At 36.1% G+C, this 13687-nt stretch overlaps 1 protein-coding gene across 2 annotated transcripts; it reads left to right on the forward strand.

Annotated features, from left to right (window-relative positions):
- Nucleotides 1-1736: 1736 nt before the first annotated feature.
- yme1l1a (YME1-like 1a) lies at nucleotides 1737-13018 on the forward strand. 2 transcript variants are annotated; one of them, XM_007249577.4, is made up of 18 exons: nucleotides 1737-1892; nucleotides 4146-4289; nucleotides 4793-4976; nucleotides 5913-6014; nucleotides 6920-7029; nucleotides 7134-7281; nucleotides 7378-7485; nucleotides 7760-7933; nucleotides 8039-8191; nucleotides 8310-8442; nucleotides 8533-8595; nucleotides 8766-8878; nucleotides 8976-9131; nucleotides 9254-9405; nucleotides 9746-9872; nucleotides 10233-10306; nucleotides 11292-11378; nucleotides 11493-13018. In XM_007249577.4, the coding sequence occupies exons 1-18, from the start codon at nucleotides 1860-1862 to the stop codon at nucleotides 11634-11636; spliced, it is 2205 nt and encodes a 734-aa protein (XP_007249639.3). In that variant the 5' UTR covers nucleotides 1737-1859; the 3' UTR covers nucleotides 11637-13018. The 2 variants fall into 2 exon arrangements, with proteins under 2 accessions (XP_007249639.3, XP_007249640.3); XM_007249578.4 differs by having other exon boundaries at nucleotides 7378-7461.
- Nucleotides 13019-13687: the final 669 nt, after the last annotated feature.

Genomic DNA, 13687 nt, shown 5'->3' on the forward strand with positions numbered 1-13687 from the left:
CAGTAATGTATGAATCATGGTGCAAATGTGATTTATTTTTTATTTAAGATCTATGAAATTATTCTAAACTGCCAATTACAATAATTTAATCATATCTTGCATTTGTTTTTACATGAACACAGTTAGGTTTTTTGTGGTTCCTACTTCCCAGAGACAATGAAGCAGTTTTTGCCTCATGGATTAAGCCTAGTTGTAGACTATAATTTTCCTTTATTGGATTTTTTTTTTTTAATTTCCAGTGTAGTTTTGTTTAATTCAAGGATAATCTTAATCACTGTCCAGGAAACTTTAAGCATAAACATTATGCTTATCGCCTGCAATGTGTAACACATTATTTTCAATATGTATAAAGGTCAAACAAACAAGTAAAAAAAAATAGAATTATCAGAAAATATTTGTTTACATTTTCTTAACATTGAATAGCTTTTTTCCATTCAAGCTTTTTATACAGGTTATCCAAAAATGTGGGAAAGCACAAGTAGATAACAGTTCAGCATGGTAAGGGTGCTTTTACACGTACCTTGTTTGGTCCGGGTGTGAAAGCAGGTGTGAAAGGGGCCACAAACCACAGTCCAGACCAAAGTCTTCTGCTGTGTGAAAACACTTTTCTAGATGTTTCAGATTTTTGGACCAATTACAGGAAGTTGAGCCAGTCTATAAACAAACCAGAAGAAAAAATTATTGGTGTTGTGCAAAAATCCAACTAACACAGCAGTATGAACACAAATGCTTAGACTGGCCATTCTTTTATTTACTGTAACAGTACAGTAACCCTAATTTATAAACAAACATAGGAGTAGAATCTTTAACACTAATTCCGCTGCAAAGACGCTAGAATTTTTCACTGGGATAGGGCTTTTGACAGCTTTAGTTGATTTTATGGTAGTAATAAGCCCTACTTGGACGAGATTAGTTTCTCAGGGTGATGTCTGTGAAAAATATTTCACACTTCTACTTAGTAATAAAACTCTTGCATCCGGACTGCAAATGAAAAAAAACAAAAAACAGTTTTTTGGTATTTCTTGGTCACGACATCGCGTTCAGTAGCTCCTCCATTTCCACTTGCTAATGTGTTTACGAGGATCGCTGTGGAAACACGCATCCAAAGTGTAATTATGGTGAGTAGCAGTGGACAAATAGCTTTTTTATTAAACACGAGGTGACGAGGCTCAGAGATGTGAGTCCAGACAGGACTAAAATTACTGGACAACCACGAAGTTCAGTGAAAAACAGTAGGTTCAGCCTGTAATTTTCTCAGGAGACGAAAAACACGTAGCCTACATGGTCATTCAGGATGGGAATAAAATGACAGTAGAACCAGGACCCCCTGAAAAACTAATCCTGTGTGGATAGGATATGGCTATAGACCAACTGGTGACATTTCATGAATTTGTTAAAATATCAGCTTACTGTTTATCTTCTCTTTTAGGTACGTTTGTTTAGAGCTGATATGACTTTATGTAAGTGTACTCTCTCCAGTACTTTCCTGTTCTTGTGCAAATAACCCTTGTGCTAACCCTAACTAATAACTTAACTTAAGTACAAAACATATAGACTATAGTATTTAAAAAAACTATTCAACTTCTTCTTAAGTCATTTTTTGACAGAGTACTTGTACTTTTACTCAAGTTTGGGTCTCTAGTACTTTTTAAATGTTTGTCTGTACCTGAATCTACCCGAGTCTGGCTCGGCTCCACTCGGATCTGCTCGGCTGTGGCTGTTCGCGCAGTGCACCATGGGAGTGCATGCCGAGGTTGTGCGTTAGCAGGTGACGTTAGCTGATGTAAAGGGGAAAGGAAAGGACAGCGGGCCGAGCGCAGGGTCAGTTTTTTCAGGCAGTCGGAGAACAGCGCTGAATAATGTTCCTTTTAAACGCGTCTTTTCAGCCTCAGGTAAGGCCCGATACATAGCTCCACGGATTTCCTGCTTCAGACAGACTGATCAGTAACACAGACCCGCAGTCAGCGCTTAGGGGAGCCACCAGAGCTAGTAGCTAACTTATCTGACAGCCAAGCTAGCCTAGCTATAGCTAGCCGGTTAGCGGTACCTGTGACTTTGTGTCTGTGGCTTCGTAGACTAGATTTAAACACATCATTTCTATCATAATATGGAGATGGATGTTAATCGCAACAGAGACACCTTGTTGTCGGGTATTAAATAATCTGGCTAATAAAAGAGGATGGCTAGTTAGCCTGACACGTAACGTAACGTTAGATAAGCTATAAGTTAGCTAAGCTAGCTGCTACCGCTAGTTAAATAACAGCAGTAGTTACGCATTACATAAAGTTCCTCCATGACAACAACATTCCCAACTAACTATTTACACTATTAGCTGTATAAATAACTAGATCTACACAGAGGTCCGTTTAATTCAGTCATTTTAACTAAGCTACAGTGTAACAGTGTGTTTGTTCACTAGTTAGAGAGTCTGTAAAACACCGTGGACATGCTTTCAGTTTACTGTCAGTTGAATAACGTTACAGCTCCAGTTAGTGTGTGAGAGGAGAGGTAGGGAGGATTGCATCACCTATAACGTAATTAACATTAGCTAATCCTATTCCAGCTCAGCAATTTAAAGCTGTTTTTATTGTTTTATTGTTATATAATCTGTTTTATTATACTCCTTATTCCTACGTAACCAACGCTCAGTACAGTAACTATACTGTAAATTACTGTAAATTATTGTATTGTGAAACCTGTAAAATTGTACTGTAAAACATGTTTGCAGTTTTAAGTATGAAGACAATAATACAGCTCTGGAAAAAATAAGAGAGCACTTAAAATGATTAGTTTCTTTGATTTAACCAAATTAAAAACCTCTGGAATACACTCAAGGGAGAATAGATGATCACAAGCCATCAAACCAAGCTAAACTGCTTGAATTTTTGCACCAGGAGTGACGTAAATTTATCCAAATCAGTGTGCAAGACTGGTGGAGGAGAACATGCCATGCATGAAAACTGTTATTACATCAAATATTGCTTTCTGAACTTTATGCATATTAACTTGTTTTCTTGGCCTTATTTGAGGTCTAAAAGCTCTGCATCTTTTTTGTTGTTTCAGTCATTTCTCATTTTCTGTTGTTCATTGCTGCTTTTCCTTCATGCTGTGAAGCTCCAGCTCATCCCAAAACACCCATCTCTGTTGATCTGGTTTAGAGCACACTGTTTTTTGTTTACTATAAATGTGTCCCTTATTTATTTTCATGTCTTCAATGTTCATCTGCTAGGTAGAAAATCTACTAAATAAAGAAAACATTGAATGAGAGAATGTGTCTAAACTTTTGACTGATACTGTATATCAAACAATAACCAATTTAAAGTCATGCTAGGGTTAGGTTCAATGGTTAACAAATAATTAACTTGTTGTAGATTTGCATATGCTTTTACTTTAAAGAGCAAAACAAAATATAAAGTTTGGCTATGTAATTTATTCAGTGGTGGAAAAAAGTTTAATAAAAACCTGTCAAACCTCATTTCTAGCCTTGAGCCAAACATTTTGTTATTTTCAGTTTTAGACTTTCATTTTGGTGCATCACTAGTGTTTATTTACATGATATGATGGTGAATTGAAGTAGGTAAAAGTAGATAAATTCTGAAGTTTATCAAAAGTTTGCTTTTCAGAGTACAGATGAATAATTACCTGAAACATAAAAAAATGCAACCTGCAAGCTTCTTAAAAATAGGATAGTTGAGCATGCTGTTCGCTTACTGAGTACAAAATTAAAGGCACCTTTAAGAAACTTAAGCACTTGGTCGTTTACCACATATATAACCCATATATTTATAATTGTTGGCTTGTCTAGTTACTTTTGAGCTCTTGAATATGAAGGAATTGTGTGAAAGTGTATTCCTAATTCCTAAATGGTTAATATATTTTTAAAGCATTTCATATGCTCATATACTTGCAGAACAGAGTGTCCGTGACATATCGTAATAGTTGCGCTGCATTTAAACACAGCTGGTTCAGATAAACAATAACAATTATTTAGCTTCACTAATTGACATCATAATGTTTGAAATATATCTTCCTATTTTTTCTTGTCCTGCATGTTCTGGTTCACGTGATTTGTGTGTGTTCAGAGCAACTTGACCCAGTGATTTTATGGTCTGATTGATTTATGGTGTGTGTAAATTGCCCTTCAGGTTACTGTGCCATTGACCCACATTATCAATGCACTGCACTCCTTGAAAAATTCAGCCAACTCTGTGGCTACTGCTTCAGTTCAGAGTCTACAGAGAGATGTTTCGCCAGATCCCGGCCTGCTTCTCAACAAGACTGAAGGACAGGTAGGCTTCCTCTTAAAATGAGATATGAGATATTAAGATATGTCTATACACATTTGCTCACCCTGTCTGATTAGTGAATTCAGCTTTTTTGAGGTGCAAGATGCTGATACAAGCGTTTAATTGACCACTTTTAGCTTGTATAATACCTATAGAAGAACAATGACAGCAGAAGGGGGTGCTGCACATCGGTGTAAAGTTACCACGCCCAGTGGCAGATGTAGGCAAAAATTTCTTGATGCCTCAGGGCTATTGAGACATCTGTCAGTGCCAAGTACAATCTTTTTGGGTAAAAGGTAAGCAGTCATGTGATTTGAGACTGATGAGACAACAGTTGCTGATGTAGACTGTTCTATAATTAGGGTGATCTGACACAGAAACAAAAAACTTAACCCTGTACAAAACTAATGAGTGCTTATATGAACCAAAATGTGTTTCTTAGATTTTTTTGTTTGTTATTTAATAAATTGTTAAATATTTTTTTTGTATTCTTTGTTTTATTGAAGCCTATACTAAACCTTAAGGACCTGGGCCTATCCGAACTGAGACTGAGTGGAGCAAATGAGCTGTTGAGCAGGTTGCTCCCCTCCCTCTCTCCTGAGGACACTTCACAACCTGCCGTGTGCCATGCCTCCTCAAGATGGAGAACTTCTCATGTTTCTACAGATTCCTTCTTTCACAACAAACATGGTAACCTAGTCATGTGATCTTTTTTACATTTAGCCACTACAGGACCATTATGTCTGCACAATATCCAGACACATTCTATAAACAACAAGCTACATAAATGTGTTTTTTAATTATGCAGGTAAAAATAACCGTGCAAGTGATTTTTGCAACAGTTATTGGTTTTGTTGTATTCATTTGTTTGATTAAGAGATAGATTGTTGTATCTGCACTGCCCACATCAGTATTGCTGATAAGGATGGATAGTTGATGTCTTGAAGCATTCTAAAAAAAAAAAAAAAAAAACTGGCTGGTTTAGGAAGATATGTAAAATATCTTTGCAAATTTCATTGAGCACCCTCCAGGGCATGTGGTTACCCGAGGGCTAGTAGTGTTTCTTGGATCAACTCTGGAAAACGTGGTTCAAATGTCAGCAGTGCACCATCTGACCACTTGCTCAGTTTTTCTCTGGGCTTCAATCCATGCATACAAGTGTCTCTGTTATTCTGTGAATGATGATTTGCCATAACCTTTCACAGTCCCTTTGTAGTCAGTGGTGGTCTGCATGAAAGTGAGTTTAATTCTCTACACATAAAATAGTTGTGTTTCACATTTCTGAGCATTTTTGTTTGTTGGGAACAAAAAAAAGATTATTGATACATATTAAAAGAAATTAGTACTACAGTATCTGACTTGGTTGTCTCAAATACATCTAAAACACCTCCAGAAATGCATGTACATTTTACAAGATGAGAGTTACAGAATTGTCATTGAGAGAGAAAGAAGCATATGGACTGATGTGGTAGAGTAATATTGCAGTATTGTACACTAATAGGCCTGCTGCTCCCCATACTAGTCAGTTTAGTTTTTATTGAAGGTCACAAAGAATGATGTGCTGAACTATTTTAAATAAGACTGGAGCAATAAGCCATGCTATTTTTTTTTATTTGTCTTTACCAGGCTCCTCCCACAGAAGACCTGGACTCTTCAGTTCTTCAGTGTTTTACAGACCAAATTCCAGTCCTCTTCAAGATGTTTCCTCAGATCTTCAGTGGTTACAAGGTATTGCCTTAAACAATAAATTTAGTGTAACTTGAAGCTGGTTTTAAATCTTACACCACTTTTATGTTTTTAAATATTTTAAGAACCTTCATTTGCTGATTTTTTTTGTTTTTTGTTTGTTTCTCTTTAGACACTTTTTTAAAACTCAGCGCAACATTCTGTGTGTAGTTGAACCTTCTTGTTTTATTTTTGTATTTAATATTTAATCTTGTTTTAATATTTATTCTCTTAGACTATGTTTAGCATAAATGTGAAACTGCTATGTGTAGCACATATATATATATATATATATATATATATATATATATATATATATATATATATATATATATATATATATATATATGCAAAACTCAGAAATTGCTATCATATCAGTATGTTTTTATATGTAAATATATGTAAAATATAAAGATGTGCTTGATCATCTTGTGTGTAACAAGATATATATCTAGATATATAACATTGTGCTGAGGTCAAAGTGTTTCTGAATAATCAAGTGCTGTCCTACAAATGAGCTATGTGCAGAAGTTTATTAAGAATTACTGTGTTCTACACCTCATATATTCATCTGTGCAAAACAAATGAAGATCTGGCTTCATTTCAAGCTTTTAAAAAAAAATTCTTGTGCATGTAATAACAAGGTGAGATTGGTGACAACTCAGTGCTTAATATTGAACAGTGTTCAACTAATCTATCTAGTTCTAACCTAAATATTCAAACATTAGTTTGCAAACATGTCTTGTTAAAAAGGTTAAAAAGGATGTTAATTCTATGTTTATTGTTTTAAGTACAATTACATTTGTTAGGAAAAGCGGTGAGCTTTTTGTTTTAAGGAGCAAGTATACTAAGTCACCACTGATTGTTTGAGTGTAATTAATATATTGTTCAATCTCTCTGCTTTACAGTGTGTGTCCAAAAAAGAGGTTTTAAGACTTTAAGGTCCAAGACTAGACGACTGCAGTCTAGCTATGACAGTCCTGCAGAACCAGAAGGCTACACTCCAGCTTTTATGAAGGTTTGTAACCACCATTCTGTGATGAATCATTTACAAAAAACTCACAGGCTCCTCTGATTGGTTTGTGCTGCAAATTCTTTGTCTGCTTAATTGTTCTCTCTCAGGGTCTCCTCATGAGGGAAAAAAATGAAGCTGAAAGCCTTGACCAATTAACGAGACAGAAAAATCTTCCTGAGAATCAACAAGACGCCTTTAAGACTGGTTTCACTGAAGGCTTTATGAAATCTCAAGCCTTAATGCAGAGGACACAAGGCATGACAATCTTATCAGTTATTTTCTCTTAAATACACAGGCATTGTGAGAAATCTCAAAAGTAAATGAAGTGATGATGATTACTGTTTTTAACAGACTCACTAAAGAGGACCCGTCTGGTTTTGCTTGTCCTACTGCTTATTGGCCTCTATGGTTTGTCAAGAACCCCATTTCTCTCGGGTAAAGGCTCCTTTTCTGATACTGGTTTGTTTACTGTTTTATTCATTTTCTAAAATTGCATGCATGATACATTTATGATGCTTTTTACCAAATATGTGTTTAATAGTGCTCATTCTTTGCAATTCACTTGTAAATATACTAGAAAATGCTGTGAAACTAACATGTAAGTTATCAAATTATAACTTAAGGCATGCCCTGTAATTATACAGCATGAGATCAAATTAAAGCATGTCTCATTCATATTTAGCAATATGTTTATTTTCTTTTGTTAATGTCTCCTTTTTTTTTTTTTTAACAGTGCGCTTCCGTACCACTTCTGGCTTGGATTCTGCACTTGATCCTGTCCAAATGAAGAATGTCACCTTCGAGCATGTTAAAGGTGTGGAGGAGGCAAAGAATGAGCTTCAGGACATTGTTGAGTTCTTGAAGTATCCGCAGAAATTCACTTCACTTGGTGGAAAACTGCCAAAAGGTATCACTAGGACAGCCAATGTAATCATTAAATATTTTTTTTGTTTATATTGATGCATCAACTCTCTTTGACTGTCATTTATTCCAATTCGGTAACTTGTTTCAGGTGTCCTCCTGGTGGGACCCCCTGGTACTGGAAAGACCCTGCTTGCCAGAGCAGTGGCAGGAGAGGCAGATGTGCCGTTTTACTATGCATCAGGATCAGAGTTTGATGAGATGTTTGTGGGTGTGGGAGCAAGTCGCATCAGGAACCTTTTCAGTGAGTTACAAGAGTAATCTGCATGGCCATTTCCGTAGTTCAGGCCATGTGGGGTCAGTGCTCCTTTTCTTTCCTGTAACATTTTTACTTTATTTTTGTTTGGTTGTTTGTTTTGCAGAGGAGGCAAAAGCTAGTGCCCCCTGTGTGATCTTCATCGATGAGCTGGACAGTGTAGGTGGAAAAAGAATAGAGTCCCCCATGCACCCATATTCACGACAGACCATTAACCAGCTACTTGCAGAAATGGATGGGTGAGTAGTTTGCACTATTCTTTATTTATTATAGCTGTACCGTATGCATACGTTGATTTACATTTTATTATTATTGTTATATGATTGCAGGTTTAAACCGAATGAAGGGGTCATAGTCATTGGGGCAACAAACTTTGCTGAAGCTTTGGACAAGTAAGTGATTGTTTGGGGTGTATTAAATTAATACTTAGCTATATTAATTTATAATTTGTATTATTTAAGTGAGAGATTTAGTTGAAGGTCCTTTAAATTGTTTATTTGTATTATTATTTATATACACTATACTCTGCTTATCTTTGTGTGTAATTGTGTTTTATTTCAAGTGCTTTAGTCAGACCAGGGAGGTTTGACATGCAAGTCACGGTACCCAGACCCGATGTCAAAGGGCGTACAGAGATCCTCAACTGGTACTTAAAGAAAATCGTAGTGGATCCTGGTAAGAGACTGTGTAATCTGTCAAGATTACAAAAAATGATACAAAGGTACACTGCAGATTTAAACTAAAGTTGTATGTATGTGAATGCTGTATGTAGATGTGGATGCAGAAATCATCGCCAGGGGAACAGTGGGCTTCTCTGGAGCAGAGCTGGAGAACTTGGTGAACCAGGCTGCGCTGAAGGCTGCTGTAGATGGAAAGGAGACTGTGACGATGAAAGAGCTGGAGTTTGCTAAAGACAAGATCCTTATGGGTGAGAAGCCTCTTAATTTGTGTCAATGTGAGAGGGATTATTGCTGGAGGGCTCCAGTACAAAGAGCCCGGCGTTTTTTTCCCAGACTCATTTTCTGTGTGTGTGTGTGTATTTCTCACCAGGCCCAGAGCGCAGGAGTGTGGAGATAGACAGGAAAAACAAGACGATCACAGCTTACCATGAATCTGGTCATGCCATTGTGGCCTATTATACCAAAGACGCAATGCCCATCAACAAAGCCACCATCATGCCTCGGGGGCCCACCCTTGGTCATGTAATTATTGATTATTGAATTCCCATACCATGGTATCATTTTTAGTAATTTTTATATGTAATATTAATCATATATTATAGGTGGACAATTTTATTACTGGAGACCAGATTCCTGCACAGTTTTGTTTCGTGGATTTTTTTTGGCTTGAGCACACCTAATTCATCTCTTCCAAGTTTATTAGGTCTGTTAAAGCAGGGAAAATAACAAGCTGTGCTCGACTCTTGGCTTGGCTACCCACCACTGCTTTAAATGACCCCACTTTACCTTTTAGTACTCCCATATATGTTATAATCAGTATAGACAGCTTTGTTCATTTATGTACCCGTGTATTTCCATGTAGGTGTCCCTGCTGCCTGAAAATGACCAGTGGAGTGAGACACGTGCTCAGCTGTTGGCTCAGATGGATGTCAGTATGGGTGGCAGGGTTGCAGAGGAGCTCATCTTTGGGGGTGAAAACATCACTACTGGTGAGCGATTTGTGTGAATTCTTTTGAACTCTTTTTGGTTGTTTTTTTTCCGATATTGTTTTGGAATCAAGGTGGTGGAAAAGTGTTTTATGTAGTGAGCTTGGAGGGAAGTGAGTGTGGAACGTCTTCATGTTGGGTTAAATGTTGATCATTGGAGGATAAACTGCTACAGCAACCTAGCTGTTAGGTGGAGGAGGTCACTAGCATTGTGTAGTCAATAGTGCATATTAGAGTAAGTGTGAGAGAAGAGTATAAGGGAAGGAAATGAACCCTATGTGTAACTTCAGATGTTAGGTGCCGGATCTTCCTGTATTCTGTTACTTACGAGGTCATTGTTTTATTACTGGTCATTATTTACAGGAGCATCAAGTGATTTCGATGGAGCCACTAAGATTGCAAAGATGATGGTTACACGATTTGGAATGAGTGACAAGGTATGATTTGCTTCTTAATTGTTTCACATATTCATACACACACAGACAAAATTGTTGGTACCCCTTATTTAATGAAAAAAAACCCACAATGGTCACAGAAATAACTTTAATCTGACAAAAGTAATAATAAATAAAATCCTATATAAATAAACAAATAAAAATCCAACATTGATTTTGAACCATGGGGAAACAGAGTTGTTTTAAAAAGTTAAATTCATTAAGCATGCCTGGACAAAAATGATGGTACCCCAAAAAACAATGCGAACAAAAGGATTTTTTTTCTTTCATTAACCAAAAATTATGTCCGTGTGTGTATAATATACAATTCTGGAACACCTGAACTGGAAACATGTGGCTTGGTATGCATATTTGCCACTAGGTGGCAGAAAATATACAGAACCAGATAATAACTAACTTGAAAGGTTCTTATGTAGCCTGTTAACATACATTTAACTTCTCTCTGTTTAATATGATCACTGTTATGTTTTGCAATTGGACCATTCAAAATGACTGTATAACATACTTGCTATAACATAATTGTGCTAAAATACATGGCTGTATAGTAAAAGTCCAATTATAGTAAGTGCAAATTGATTTTACAGCAGCATACTTGTGCTGAAATACATGGGCTGTATTATGAAAGTCAAATTATAGTAGACCCATATTGTTTCCCATATTAAATAATGGTTTTCTTTTTACTTTTAATAGATTAGTGCATTGGCTTTTTATGTTAGTTAATTTTTAACATATATTTTCACTTTAATAAAACATGTATCCCTTTTCTTTCTTCAATTGTTAATTTATGTTAAGAGCAGGGAGTTTCCTTACAATGTGCAAAAGCACTGTGAATATTTTTGGCTTGAGTTTCAACCTAATCCTTCCCTGTGTGCTGGGGATTGTGATATTTCTCTGTCCTGAGGCCTTTTCTCCTCTTGTGGGGTTTCTTTGTACTGTCTGTAACTATTATTGTCTCTGCTTGTTTCAGCTGGGAGTCATGACCTACTCTGACCTGTCCAAACATAGCCCGGAGACACAAGCTGCTGTTGAGCAGGAAGTCAGAGTTCTCCTACAGGTACAGAGACCACATACGACACTTTACATGGTTCACATGGTTACATGGCTCAGTCAAGCATGCTTTATCATCATCCTTATAATGACTATTGTTTTCTTGTGTTGTTTTCAACAGGACTCCTATGAGCGTGCTAAGAAAATCCTCAAGACATACAGCAAAGAACACAAGATCCTGGCAGATGCTCTCCTTACTTATGAGACTCTAGATGCTAAGGAAATTCAGATGGTCCTGGAGGGCAAATCTCTGGACCCAAGATGATGTTAATAGGGGATTCAAAAAGACCAGACTAACCTTATTCATTTAAGCATAAACAGTGGAATGAGTGAAGCGTTTGAAACTATTTTCAGTTTTTCCTCTGTCAATCAACTGATACAAATGTACTGAAATGTTACTTTTTCTAAAATTCCACATTATCTATCTCTGAAAAAGTGATTCTGGAAGTTCTTTAGGCTTCTCAGGTTTTTGCGAACAAGTTAAAATATCTTATTGCACAACAAACTGGTCCACATGGAACACAGTGGAATGCTGCCACTCTATATTTGCATACTGGTAAGTGCTGAGGATTTCTAAGGACCCTGTATGCAACAAACATGCTTGTAGCTCTCGGAATGTTTAGTAAGGCACATAACAGAGAGCAACAACCCCATTGCCATGAATTATTTGGGTGATGCATAAAATAACTGTTTCACAGTAAAACTCAATTAGTATATGTTTTACATATCCTAGACTTTACTAAGCTAATCTTTTGTCACCATCTAAATCTGTACAGCAAGCTTTTGTGGAAGAACCCTTGTTTCTGATGAAATATTTTTCAGTTATTCTAAGTAAGTAGTCTCCAGATAGCACTTTATCATGACAATATATTCTTTTGAAACAGTGCGCATGGTGTTTTGTTTGAGACACAACCTTTGATAGTGATATCATCATCCTTGACATGAAGCCTGGATGGTTTGAGCCAATTATCTGATTTTATATAATTGGAGAAAAGCCCTTTTAATGCAGTGCTGTACAGCCTCAATTAGGAGAGGAATGTAACATCTGAATTTCAGTATTACTGTAATGTCAATTACAAGGGCTAGGTCTTGTTGCTATTAAGATTCATATTCTTCATAGCTTCATATTTATGAAATTTCACACATTTGAGCGAATTGACAAACATACTAGAGTATTTTTAGAGATTTTTTTTTCCATTGCTCAAAAGAAATGATGGGTGAAAGTAGCTACCATAGCTCACTGTTGCAGGTTTTTTTTTCTCCACATCAGCTGGAATGTTTTCTAAGGTGTTTGCATACACCTGTGATTTATGTAGTGATTTATTTATTTATTTGTCTAGTATTTGTCAAGATGCTGGTGAAATATCTGTTTAATATCTTATCTTATCTGTGCCCATTTGCTATGGACAGTCTGTGAGTGACAACAAAAGTACAGCAGCAACAATGTATATAATTGTGTGTGTATTTTTTTTTTTCTTTTTTTATTATTATTTTCTTTTTCTTTTTTGGGTGGATGGCGGGTTGTTCTTTTCTAAGAATGACTCCCCAGAGAGCCCAGTTAAAATAGACAACAAACCAATAAAGTGTACTGAAAATAAGAAAATGTATATATTTTTTCCATTATTAAAAGAAGTTGGTGATTTGTCATTTCCTCACAACCTTTTATTGTTAGTAAAATAATTGTAGTATAGCTTAGTGCTTTGTTATATAAGACTCTTACATGCTTTATATAAAGCATAATCACTCTGTGTAATGAAAAAAAATGTGTCTCGCAAATGGTGACTTTTTAAGATTTTGTAAGTAATTTTAGATTGCGTCTGTTGATCTATTCATCCATACTTATTTACACAGTGCAACAACATAGAGAAAACTAAAAAGGGACAAAAATGGAAATATGTTTTTCATTGGAGAGCAGCCATAAGTGTTTTAATGACTGTCTATTAAAGTTATTTGCCTACATCAAGTTTATATATTGACCACTTTAAACAAGAGCCTGTTCAGTTCTACTGTAATAGAAAGTCTCAGGTTACAAGAGTCTGATCATTTTCAGAGTCTTTATTTAAAAGCTATCACTTACAGTTAGCTATTTATCCTTATCCTCAATAAAGCATGTCAACATTAAAGCTCTTCTGAGCACTCTGTAGGACATAAGTCAATCCTATACCACAAAATGATTGATGGTGATTGGGGGAAAATTACCCTATTATGTTAATTTTAGGAAGTACACAATCATTGGTTTTCTCTACTGTTCCCAAGCCTGCAATTACTGGCTTTTGTTTCAAACCACTTTAATTGTAGGTTACTTTAGAGCCCAGT

Source organism: Astyanax mexicanus, chromosome 6, assembly GCF_023375975.1.
Source record: "Astyanax mexicanus isolate ESR-SI-001 chromosome 6, AstMex3_surface, whole genome shotgun sequence".
Taxonomy (NCBI): domain Eukaryota; kingdom Metazoa; phylum Chordata; class Actinopteri; order Characiformes; family Acestrorhamphidae; genus Astyanax; species Astyanax mexicanus.